The following is a 13,663-nucleotide window of genomic DNA, read 5'->3' on the forward strand; positions in this document are numbered from 1 at the left end:
AGGAAATTATTTCTCATTATTCTGGTGGTCCTAAAACCATAGTTTGCCTTCAGGCTGATGCCTCTAAGTTTCTGTTACAGTTTTGATGATTTAGTCTCTGGTGATAATCTCTCACTGTGCAAGACACACCGTAGGTTGACATGACCTCTCATTTGTTTTGCAGATACCTCAGATTAGCTATGCATCTACAGCCCCAGAGCTAAGTGACAACACCAGGTATGATTTCTTTTCTCGGGTGGTCCCGCCTGACTCCTACCAAGCCCAAGCCATGGTGGACATTGTGACGGCCCTGGGATGGAATTATGTGTCAACACTGGCTTCCGAGGGGAACTATGGAGAGAGTGGTGTTGAGGCCTTCACTCAGATCTCAAGGGAGATTGGTGAGCATGTATTTATCAGTTGGTTGCATTTGGAGGTGACAGGTTGCTAAAATATGCACACCTCCAAGTGCTGTCTGATGTATATGAGATAATTAGAATTCTCTCAAATTCGGGGCCCAGGCTGTGCTCTGTATGGGGAAGCTTAGGCGTTTTGTAGATGGTTTTATTGTTCTTATTTCTAGCAAGGTGACTCTTTGGTGCTAATTTGAGCAGTAGAGCTCCTGACTTCGGTGAGTATCTTTTGAGTTGTCTGTTTTGATGAGGGAGTTTGCAGGCACCTTAGAGCCACAGTGAATTTGAATAAATGACATACTGTTTGATTGTTCTAGATAGAAGTTTACATTAGCAAGTCATCAAATTAAAAAAAAAGTCAGTGGAATTTAACAGGGAACACTAGAGGGATCAGTGCTTGTAATCATCTTAAAGCAATATTAGATCAGCCCCCAGGGGTAGTCCTAAGTCATACTCTCCTTGTCATATTTGACTTTTTCCATCTTTCATTTGTATATAAAAGTCTAGAGCTTCCAGAGGGATGAAGGGGAAATTGTGAAAACTTAGTTAGGACAAAGTGCTGCAAGATCCTGTCCTGGGAGTTCTTCAAAGAGCATTTCCAGTCTCTGTAGCTATTTTATCAACATGTATATTTATCTGTGAGGCTGTAAATCCATTCTATTACTTAGAAAAAACAGATCAGGACAACAGAAAGCAGCATACAGCAAACTCTTACTGACAGTCAGTGATATATCTTTGTAGATAGGAGACATTATTGGCACTTAAATAATATTTTATTTAAAAATTACTCTTTTGTGTTGGTAATTATTATGTTTTGGAGATGCAAAATTATCTCTTGACTATTTTAAAGCAATTGAGAACTTCAAGGAGGAAATTATGTTGATCACTTAATGGTTAGAAGTTTCAGTTCAGGAGGAGATCACGGGATTGGTTGAGATTTTAACTATAATTACCTGGAACTAAGAACCTAAAGTTTTTGAAATAAGATTCTCACTTGAGAGTCATAGGTGCCTGAAGCCTTTCTAATGGATGTAATAGGACAGGAAAATTTACTGTGCTCAGTGATTTTTATATTTAACATGTGCTCTATGGCTGTATTGTGGCAGAAACTATAGAGAGAGACTCGTCGAGGTGGCAGATGGGGTTAATTGATTTAATTGGACAAGTGTTCATACCAACTGTGCCTGTGATGCCGTAATCCTTGCATTTTGGAATTTTAAGTCATATCACCACGGCTATAAAAATGATTCAAATGCTTCCATTAAACTTTAAATTATATTATTTTCTTGGAAAAAAGTCCCATGTTTATCCTTAAAGGAAATGCCCCTTCAGATGAAAGCAATGACTTCTGGAAGCAGGGTTAATACATTATTCAAGCAGCTGATGTCGGCTCTTACCAGAGTGATAATTCAACATGTGGAGGAAAATAGGAGAGTGTATATTGAAATAAGTTTTCTGCGGTGATTCGGGGCATTCTTCAATGCTGGGACACATTTTGTGTGCATGGAACAGTTACTATGAAAAATTCAATAAGGGCATAACCTGCCAATTGTAGAATGTGATGTAATGTATTGTTGTAAAAGTTAAGGGAGGTGCAACTAAAATAAGAAGGACTTGATTTTCTTTTTAGGAGGCTTTGCTGAACATTGAGAATACTGTCACATGGGAAGACTTAGGTGGTTCTTCCATCATTACTGTTTCTATCTGAGTCATTACTATGGAAGAAAATATTTTTAGCACCTCATGGATGCTCCTGATTACAGAAACACATTTTTTTCTGTGTTGATCCTTTCAGTATTCTGTGACTTGATTGGCTGTCCATTCTATTTCAGTTCTCACTTATTTAGGGAATGGAGGAGGGATGGATTGTCACTTAATATGCAGAATGTTGAAAAGGCCAAATTAGTACCATGCCAGAGTGTGCCATGGAATATATTAAATATCAGAATCATCCCTCATTTTAATGACAAAGATTTTTATCTAGAACAAAAATAGCTGGAAATTCAACCTTTCACATGACAGTGATATTAATGGGAATGGCAAATAGTAGCAACTTAACCCATTGCAGAATTATCTGATGACTCTAATGAAAATTCATTAGTTCTGTAACATTTGCCAAGCTTACTGAATCTGTCACCATGTTAGTAGTGTGTATTTAGAAACCTGAGTGTCTGGACTGAGAGAGAGTTGGTTACATTCAGGTTTTGGAATATCTGTCCATTGATAAAATTATGTATTCTCTCAACTTGTACAAAAAACTCTATTCTCTGTTCTGAGTTTCTCTCTTCAGCAACATTGATTGCTAGAAAGTTCCAGTATAAGTTAAGGCAGCCTATGTTTTTATGTCTGATTAATTAAGGTAGATCATAATGTAATGTATTTAGATTCATTTAGTGATACATTGCACGTCCAGTTTAATTAGAAGGTTTTGCGTTTTAACAGAATCTGAGTTTCTAGACGTAGTTTCTGTGAATCTGGGAGAATGAAGATTCTGCATTAATGGTAGTCAAGAGCAGACATTGTCAATCGCTCATCTCTAGGCAATGTCCCTGTGGAGGAGATATAGGAGGCATTTGATAGATTTGATATCTTAGCTGTCTTAGTGTCAGTCTAGCCATATCTTGTAGAAACTTTTAAACAAATAACAATATATGTTCACAGAAAGCACAGTTTGACCAGAATATAGTACACAGTAAAAAAAGCCAAATAAAGTAGAGAGTTAGATATCGATACACATTTGAGTACTATAAGTTATAAGGTATTGATGTTCAAATAATTGCCAAAACTTTCGAGGGCTGAGGAAACCTATCAGGTTGAATATATAAGTGGAGGATGGAAGACTACATAAGGGGACTCTGCAGTATCTGTCTTGGTTTAATATAGGGGTGTGGCAGTAGAAATAGCAGAGTAGACAGACAGGAGAGACATTTCTGAGATCAAGTTTACAGAACTTGGTAACTGATTAAATGTAGATCTTGAAGGCCAGAAAAAATGTTACAGCTGACCACGGAACTCTGTAGCTGCGCAGTTCAGAGAAGGCAAGTACAGTCACAGAAGAGCAGTGGGGAGACGTGTGGGGTAGGAGCTTGAGCTTTGTCAGCAACACCTTTGTGGAGAAGAGCAACAGGAGCATTGCTCTAGCTAAGCAGGAACTCTCAACACCATCTTACAAAGATCTGAGTTCAGGAGGCAATGGTGAGTGCTGAGGCTGAGAATGTAGAGAGTGAGAAACAAAGGAAGCCAAGAATAGACTCCTCGGCAGAGATTTCATGAGAATTATGGCTTCATACAGTAACGGGAAGCCAAGATCGGGACAGTGTTCTCTCTTCTTGGTGGATTGGTGGCCATAGGTGGCTCTTAGTCACCTTTGAAGACAGTTTTTATTATAGAAAATGTTCATTTATTTTCTTTGGGTAATTTTTTCATTCAAGGACTATGAATAGTTTTTAATAAGAGAGCAAGAATTTTTTTTTCCAGTGACCAAAACCAAAAGTCTATGCGCAGTTACATAGACCCACACTGTGTGATCTAGAGAGATGAGTCATCTTTGCAGAAGAGCCAGAACAAAGAACCATCTGGGTGATTTAAGTTGTTGCTCATTGCTTCTCACCTCTGCTAGCAAAACCCTGAAACGAAGGTGCTTCAGGGATGTGCTGCTTCTGAGATCTCGGAGGAGAATCTCATCTCTCTTGGAGCTTCCGAGCTGTGCCAGCAGTCTTCGATCATCCTTAGCTTTGGAGACACATCACTTTAGTGACTGCGTCTTAAGTCACATAGCCACTTTCTATGTTGTTGTAGTTCTTTGTGTTCTGTTATTAAAGAGATGCAGCCATATTGGATAGACCTACCTTACTAGAATGATCTCAGCATGAATAATGCTTGCATTGTCTCTATTTCCAAATGGTCACATTTTGAGTTACAGAGGTGAGGATTTTAGCACATCTCTGTATGTATGGTTCAATGCATTACAGATGGTCTCAGAGGGGGCTGGTGTCCAGAGAGAGGAGTGGGGGGGGCAATCCCTAAGAACATGTTAACAAATAAGCATGGAGACAGGATTTAGTTAATAGAGATGCCTATAATACACTGACTTCAGAAGTTCGTTGGCATTTTATGCAATCCCACTGTTCTGGTCTTGATTACAAGGATAGGATGGCTTAGTATATAGTACAGGGTTCTAGGTATATGTGTGATCCCAGCATCTCTATTTCCCTGTTTCATGTTGTCAGGAGCATCCAGCAGGAATGTCAGAGACAACAAATATGACTATATACTGGTTGTGGAACTACTTTACATTGTTCAGTTTCAAAAACCCGTTTTTAATAATAACACCTAGAAAATTATAACCATCCATACTGTGTCTTCTAGCCTAATTTATTTCTATTTTCCCCCTTGGTCTCCTTTGGGTTGAGGGGAAGGACTAGCTTAGTAGTTCCTGGGTTACAACTTATTCATCATCCATGTTACACACCCTCAATGGTTAGAGCCACACTCCTCTATTTGTCTTGTTTTAATTATTCAATATAAGGTTTCACAGATACTGTAATAAATGGGTTGATGATATTTGATCATGTTTTACTATCACAAGCTGGGGGGCTTGTAGCTCCTGACTCAGTAAATGACTTCCTTGAGTCTTTAGACAGTTTCTTTCACATCCTTGTCTTACCTTATTATTCTAGTTTTAAAGGAAGACAGGATAATAAATGTTAATGCTGCTTCTATCATTATAAAGGGCAAGGAAGCCAAGGCTTTATCTTTGAAGATAAAAGGAATTTCTGAAAGGAGGATATCTTTTCACTGTAGATTTGCACAGTAAGGAGACACACCTCCTTTAATCAGTAATCATGTTTGTGAATGACTTATCGAAGATGACAAGCTTTCAAGCCATTGTTGCGAATATTACAAGGGGCAGGATAGACCTAAATCTGTCAAATCTTCTACTGTATGTGACTTTTCTTCTAATTTACTGATGTTGGACATTTCTGACTATTATTTGACATGTGTTCAGAATCTTAAAATCTCAGTGTTAGAAAGGACTGTGAAGAGAGTTGGCAATTTGCATTTAAATAATGGGACACACCATTTAAATTAATTAACTTTAGTATGTAAAATGATACTTGCCGCCCCACCCCCAAATTTGAGGTGTGATTCAGTTGACTTCATCTTGGTGAGAATCAAGCATTAATGGGACACTTCATTCGTAGTATAAAATTGACAACTACCCACTGATCATATATATATATATATATATATATATATATATATATATATATATATATATAGTTGTTGTTGTTGAGCACATTATTTTAGCAGAAAGAACTTCCCCCCTCAGGTTGTAAATAAGAACCAAATTTCTATGAGTAAAACTAGATTTAGTTTTAAGATTAAAACAAAGTTTTTTCAATGATGGAAAGAAAAGCATACATAAAGAACATTTTCCCCATTTTCATTGCTTTGGAAAAATGACTTCCAGTAGGCAAAAATCAATTTGACAAAAGCATTAATGTTCTAAAATACTATGAATGAAAGGAAACATTTTAGTTCAATTGAAATTTTTACTTTATATTCATACAGCTGAGTTCCATTGATAACACTACATTTCAAGTTGCAAATCACATTTAATTAATATTAACACCAGGTAATTGGCAAAAATAACTTCAAAGGAGGGCTAAGGAAATCACAAATTGGAACTGCAGGTGCAGCGATACTGCAGAGGCTCTAGTGGGATCCAAAGAAAGTGTATATGATTTCAACAATTACTGCAGAACCTGATCAAATAGCGTATCATTTCAAAGCTGTTCTTCTCTCTGGCCTTTCCTAATATTTAGGGCATAGTGACTGCCAAGTATCAACAACAGCTGTTAAAGTGAACTGGCAAACAGCATTCAAACAAATGCCTTAAGACCTGTAATTCAAATGTGGTAGTTGAGTTTTCAGTAAACAATGGCTGTTGGGTGCAGTGGATTCCACCTCAGAGCAGAAAACCTCTCTTCAATCCACTTTGTCTTACTGTGAGAACACTAATGGCCTCTCCCAAGGATTGATTTGTTTGTAAGGAGTCAGCATCAAGTGGTGCAAACATTATGACGATACTTGTATAAATGTTGCTTATTATCAGGCATTGCTCCTGCAGAGAATGGAGAGAAGACTTGGTGCCTTCCCCAAAACAGCACAAAGCTGTGGAAGAGCAGAGGGATGCCAGGTGCCATTGTCTGGATGCAGGATTTGGGTAGACAGAGCTGGTCTTAACTTGCTAATTAGCTCCAAACTAACTGCTCATTGCAGGTTTGCTTGTGAGAACAGAGAGGAGGGTTCTGGGTGCTCCTGACCCTGTGCTCCCTCCTCTCTCTTTCTTAGTTTTCCAGGGATATCTCAGCAATAGCCTTAGATATTCAGTGTTGCTTATTATGCCATCTGATAATTGTCTTTTTTATTTATTTATTTTTTTTTTATTTTTGATCAACTCTGTTGCCACGTGAGCTGTTCTAAAACTCTTTACAAGTTTAAGACACATTGCTCCTCGGCTGTTCCTGAGCATCAACATGAGCTACTGTTAGCCTCTCAGACTAGAGATTTGTCTGTGTGTTTTCTTCACCCAAGAGTGTTTTATTCAGTGGAAGACCACTCAGTACCCAGCAGGCTGCCTGACCCACAACACATGCTTTATGAGTTTTTATTTAGTGACCATTGTCATCAGATACATGGTAAAACTCTTCATGTGATCCCAGCGGTTGAGAATTGAAAGACAAAGGTAGCTCCAATAATGGCTTCTGCATTTTACTAGCTTATGTCTAACTATAAGAGAGCCTTGAAGGGCTTCTGCACCATCAGGCCACTTTTTCTTTTGTGCCCCAAAATACTGAAGCCTGGGCTCATCCTGACTCTCATCCACAAGCCAGGTAGTGCTGGGCAGTGGTTCAGAGCTTGTGCTGCCTAAGCCTGAGTTTCCAATGTATCAATAGGACCTTTGGTAACTGCACTATGTTGTAGTCTAATTGCCTTATCTATAGACTGAAAATAACTGCTGTCTGAGAATTGAATAAGATCATATACAAGTGTGAAGGCAGGTAGTGAACAAGGGTCTATTATTATCATTATTATTGAGACAGGAATTTTATATATAGTCTAGACAGGATATGAACTTACAGCCTTCCTGTCTCAGTCTTCTGAGTTCTAGGATCACAAGCTATATGCTATCTCACAGGGCATCGGGTTGCCCTGTGTAAGAATATGTTAGAATTCTAACAGAATTATTTTAGAGTCCTGTGGCTTGGCAGTGGACTTATTTCTGAATCTGTTTACAGTTTTGCTCAGTGTGTATGAGACAGTGTTTCTGGTACTAACTTATTATTTTTCCCTTAGCATGATAAATACATTACCTAAGATAGAGCTAGCATATAGTTGAACACATGAATTAGTTATGCCATCATTGGCACACTAAATCTGCATGCTCATCTTTCTTTTTTTACCCTTCTGAATATTAAGTGTCTGCCAGTATCTCTAGTAAGCCCACCATATATTAGGCTATATTTTTTGTCAGTTGTGAGGGCAGAGAGATGAATTATACTGTTTTCTAGCAGGTCACTGTTGTTGTGAGTCAGAGAACACAGACATACAAGCAAGCAAGCAAGCAAACAAACAAACAAAAAAGTAGATTATGAACATTGCATTGGTGGATGGTGAAGGATTAAGGGTGGAGGATGGAGGGTAAAGGGTGGAGGATCGAGGCATCACTTAGAAGCCACATCCAAGAACAATAGGCCTGCTAGGAGGCATCTTTCAGTCCACATGACAAAAATACTTGGAAGGAGGCTTTGAGGCAATGGTTGGTAGGTCCTATGCTCAAAGGGTGGGTGCAGTGTATCATGGGAGTGACTTTAGATAACTTTGGAAGAAAGAACTTTTCTGAGATCATGCTTCATCGCAAAATGGAATGTAGGTAGACCATGCCAACTTGGTGTTGTAGCACATATATATGGAGTGTTTAATAGGTATAAAATATGAACAGTGCCAGACAATAGCATCTGTGTGTCTATCTATTAGAGGTATCGTCTCCTAGGCCATCCGTGTTTGACTTGTTCTTAGGTGAACGTCACAGTCATAGTTGTCTACCCTAGCATCACCCATGCCCTTGGCAGCACTTCCAGCTTTGCTCAGTCTTTGAGAGGAAGCCAGGGACAATGGTTTTAATTCAGCCTCAACCCTTAAGTTGTCAGGTTTGCAACCTTTCCTCAGGAGTGAGCCCTGGGCCCTTCTGTTACTGCAAATATCCAGTGTCCTACCCTTGACTTGACTGATGGATCTGTTCTTACACTCTGATTTTCCAGGCTTGGATGACAATGTAACAATTATTCTTTGCCAGCTTTTGCCTGGGTGGCAGCATCTGCTCCTCTGTCTGTATGCTCACCCAGTGGATGAGGTCTAATGACAGGATGCCATCAGGCAAAGCCTGTTCCTGACCTCTACTCAAGGGTTCTGATCCTGCCTAACTTAGCATCCTGTTAGCAGCATCTTCTTAGTTAGGACACCATGAATGAACACACATGAGTTCTACAGAGTAAGAGAATTCACCTTCAGGCCTCAGTCTAGTTCTCTCTTTCAGACATTTCCTTCTAAATACTTAGAAAAGGTCAGGCTCTGTCACATTTGAAGTGTGGTCTCTGAAATTACTTTTTCCTGTTACCTAACTCCCATTGCCAATTGCATTAGGTACTTCAGGATACTGTAACAAACTACCATAAATCAGGTATGCTTAAAGCAAACAATTCTATTGTTTAGGGGCTCTAAATGGCTAGATGCTCCAGATGAAACAAAGCATTAGCAAGACCCAACCCCCTACCCTCTCACACTTCTCTTTGAGTTGTATATTAATGTCAATCTGCCATTTCCTGCAGGTCTACAGTGTCACTGCGATCTGTGTGATATTGAATGAGGGACTCATCTTACTTCAGGATGACTTCATTTTAATTTGATTAATTAAAGCTACAATGGCCCTTTTACAAATACAGTCACATTCAGAAATACTATGCCTTAAAAGGTTTTTTGGATGGTGGGGTGGGGAGCATAATTTAATCAATGACACCAAATATAGTTACTGGTTGAACTCTGATTGGTGGAGTCCTGTTTAAACTGAGCCCATATTTGTTTTTTGTTTTTTTTTTCTTTCTCGGTTTCTGCTCACCTATGAGGGGCAAGTCTTTTTATTCAGATTAGATATTTCCTTTCCTCTTGTCCTTGCCAATCTGTCCCCACATACCTTAGAACCAAATGCCCAAATCACAACAAGAAATGTGTTTTCCTATGTGCTTAGCCCCAAAGATGTCACATTCTTTTAATTTCCTTTCTGAAGACATTTCTGTGTTAAAGGTACTGTGCTTGGGGATGCTGGCAGTAGCTCAGAGCTTGAAGGTGCAGTCTGTACTTTACGGGGTTGATAAAAGCACATCATATAAACATCCTTCTGCAGAAATGAAGCAACATCAGACTCCATTTAGGTTATGTCCAGGGACCTTAGAAGAGTTGGCCTGAGAATTAGAAGTGTGTTTTCCCAGTTTACTTCACAACTTCTCAACTAAGCAACACTTATAGTTTCCTTAAAAAATATGGCTCAAGAATAATAAAACCAAAAAGCTTGTAAGGTAAATAGTTGAATGAAATAGGTGCAAATTATTCCAAGGGTTATGTCCCCGGACAGGACTCTGTTGTGTGGACTCTCTTCTTCACCATCTGCGTGTCTGATAGACCATGGTCTCTTGTTCTTGCTACTTTCATAACTGCCTAACCAAAGCTGTTTCAAGACTCACTGGAGGCTGTACAAGGGGGAACATGGGAAGACGAGAGAATGTGAACCTGAAGTCAGCATATTAGGTTTCTTGTTAACAGCTCTGGGAAGAGGTTTGGTCAGAAAAAGAATTTCAACTAATGATTTAAACATGGCTTCTGGCAGTTGTAACAGTGAGGGAAAAAATGCTGCCTCTTATAGCAGCTCATACTCACTTCCCAGGCAGTGGTATGCACAGCCATGTGACTCTGTAGTCACATTTGAAACATGTATCATGGCTGACATGCATGGAATAGGCTATTAAGGGAAAGAGGGATGTTCAGTGTTCACTGCCAATCTTTTGCATTGGATATCATGGAGAGAAATCCCTGTGTTCTCTCTGAAATTAGTCCTTGGTGTTACTGCCCATGTAAACCCTGTGCCAAATGGAACTATTTCTGGGAGCGATGTGACATGCCTTCCAACAAATATTTGAATAGCTACTATGTTTTGGGGCATGTTTCTAGATGGTAGGAGTGTAGTACAAATGAAACAGATCAGAATCCTGACTTAGTGGGATTCTTAGTCAAATTTCTTATAGAACATGCAAGTTTTGTGTCCTTTTTAATCTCATATCTTTCTGGAGTGTGAGATAGTCGAAGCCAGAGTGAGGTGTGACTAAAGGCATGGAGGAACTGAGAGTGGCTTTGTCTTTATCACACATACAGCTGGATCCCTTGGGTGTCCTAGAGATGCTGGCATTTTGTTAGGGTGTATGTGTCTTACTGGTGGTGGTGAGAACCACACATCTGAAAGAATCAGCCTGTAGAAGATTAGGTATGGAGCAGACAAGGAGCAGGAGGAGTGACAGATGTGAAGAATGCCATGTGTAACAAGGGTACAGAATTCCACTCAAACATGGTCGTGCAGATCAGAGGTTGTGGTTCTGGTCATGTTGTCAGCCTACAGCAACACGGCATGAGATTCACACTCATCACCTTTCTGCCCCAGCTTGACCTGATTAACATCCATTCTTGATTACTTCCTGGAAGCCTTTATTAAACTTTATTCCCTCCTCCTTCCAGTTATATTGAGGGTATCTTTTAGGTGTGTGTGTGTGTGTGTGTGTGTGTGTGATATGTGTAGGTACATGTGTATGTGACTTTGTGTGTGCCTCTGTTTATGCAAGGGAAGGTCAAAGGACAAAGGGCAATTTTGGGTATCATTTCTCAGGTACCACTGAACTTTTTGAAACAGGCTTTCCTCCTGGTCTGGAGCTCACTGTATAAGTTAGGATGGCTGGTCAGAGACTCTCAGGAATCATTTGATTCTACTTCCTTAAAGCTGAGATTATAAGTACACATGAGCACATTTTATCTTTATTATTTTTTCTTAACATGAATTCTTGACCTTGAATTCAGGTTCCTGTATTTATAATGAACCAACATCCCAAACTTAACTCTATTCCCAGAGTCTTTTCTAGGTATTCAACCAAATTAAAGTTAGCTCAGGTTTAGATAAAACATGCATGTTTTGTGTAGAAGAAATATCACAGAGGAGAGAATCAATCAATCTCTGATATTGGTATTTATCATAAAGCCAGTGAGAAATAAGTTTTTCTTTTCCAAGGTAGGGAGGAATAAGCAAACACTTAATAGAGTGACTGAAAGGGAAATTGTAGCATCTTCAGTGGGATCTGCCAGGGCAGGTGCCTGCTGTGATTTTCAAGGGTAAACAAAGGGGATACTTTCTACCTACTGTTTGTGCAGGTTTGTGGGAAAGCAGAGTTTAGGGTCTTCTGAGAAGGGAGCTCTGCCCAGATCATATGGAACATAAGAGCACTTTTGTGGCTCCATGAATTAATTTCATTATTTCCTCTTTAGTTTTCCTTTTTTCTACAAAGGCAGAGCACACACTTTGTGTATCTTTGCACAGTCCTGAGATCTGGAAATATACTTCTAAATATGTGGCAGAATGGATGCCCAACTGATAAGTGTGACCTGGAGATAGGCCACCAGGAAGCAGATGACTTGGGGAAAGGTATATGAACAGCTGAGGAGTCCATATTAAGAATTCCGTACCAGAATTTGACCCTGAGTTCAGCATCAAAATTCTCCTGGTAGCACTTGAGAGATATGGGTTATAGGGCCATGACTGTGTCTGCAAAAGGCAGGTACGTAGGAAGGAAGGAGAGCCAGAAAACCAAGGTTCAGGAACAGGTTTAAGTTGGGAAACAGAAGTATCAGAGTAAGGAAGTCCAGGCCCAGATTGTTACACTTGATCCTGAGAACAAGTACCAGATGGAGAGTGTAGAGTTCCAGTAGGGAAATGCTAAGTTAAGGACTAGAGCTTTGCTGCATTTGACAAATAGGATCAGATGCAAAATTCAGGAAGTAGATGAATTTGCTGAATGCATTGCTCCTCTTTCAACAGCTTTTCTGTTTCCAGGTGTAGAACTGTGTGATGTGACTCTTGATTGCCAGATTCCACCCAGGCCCAGGACTCCTGGTGCTTCTCATAGTTAGAGTCCTAGTCTGAGTTCTGGAGTCCTGCTTGTTTACTGCTCCCTCTATACATGCTTGGTGACTACATGAAGCTGTGCTTGAGCCATATACAGGGAATTCATAGGTGTGTTTTTAGCCTCACTGGCCTTGGACTCTGGCAAGGAAACTAACTTTAAGACAGAAAGGAAACGAGATGCTGATTACAGATTGTGCTTTACCAAGCAAGACACAAATGCCTGGTTATGGTTTGTTTGAGAAATAGCTGGGAAGCTGGTGGCTACAATGCTCAGGAGTGGAAGCACTGGGTTGGGTAGGCAAGGGCTTAATTGATTGACTCCAGCTGAATAGGCCAGGAAAGGGGTGTGTGGGTGTCAGTCTAATGCACCAGGAAGCCTTTCCAGGTGGTTTTGATAATGCTATGCTGTTATTTAGGCCATAATATAATGTATAGATATTAGGTTTCAGGGACAAATGGAGCAGAGGATGAGCTAGAGATTCACGGCTGAGCTTCAGGGCAAGGTCTGGGATAGGTTTTCGTCAGAGTGGGTGTAAGAGGAAAAAACAAACAAACAAAAACAAAGGCAGAAGTTGTTAATAGCAGAAGTAGAGACCCCAGGTCTGGGATACTGAGAACTTTGATTCTCTGAAGGTCTATGACCTTGAAATAAGCCAACATCAGAGTGTATCTACAGCTCTTAGAATGGGATGGTGATGTCCAGCATGGCCAGTGAGCTTTCACTGATGACTGATGACATCAGGTGAATTATTTCCTGGAAAAACTCTCACACTGAGTGATTTCATGTGGAATTGCTCAAAAGGTCAATGACCTCCAGGTTGTTGTTACTTTCTAAAAAGTAAATCAATTTAGAGATCCTTATTTCTCTTTTCCCTTAGTGGTGGGAGGACCTAGAATTTAGAGTCCTATTAACAGTTTTAAATATTTTCCGCTTAATTCATGTTTCTTGTTTCTTTCTCTTGCTTCACACGTTACTGATTCATGTTAGAGC

General features: G+C 39.7%; 1 protein-coding gene across 4 annotated transcripts in view; it reads left to right on the forward strand.

Moving 5' to 3' along the window:
- Grm8 (glutamate metabotropic receptor 8) overlaps nt 1–13,663 on the forward strand; it is an 889,122-nt gene that overhangs the window by 166,553 nt on the left and 708,906 nt on the right. For all 4 annotated transcript variants that reach the window (XM_029478898.2, XM_021164358.3, XM_029478895.2 and 1 more), the window contains exon 3: nt 164–380. In XM_029478898.2, coding sequence (XP_029334758.1) covers nt 164–380 — 217 coding nt within the window. The remainder of the gene's footprint in view (nt 1–163; nt 381–13,663) is intronic.

Source organism: Mus caroli, unplaced genomic scaffold, assembly GCF_978045245.1.
Source record: "Mus caroli unplaced genomic scaffold, Mus_caroli_1 scaffold_7, whole genome shotgun sequence".
Classification (NCBI taxonomy): Eukaryota; Metazoa; Chordata; class Mammalia; order Rodentia; family Muridae; genus Mus; species Mus caroli.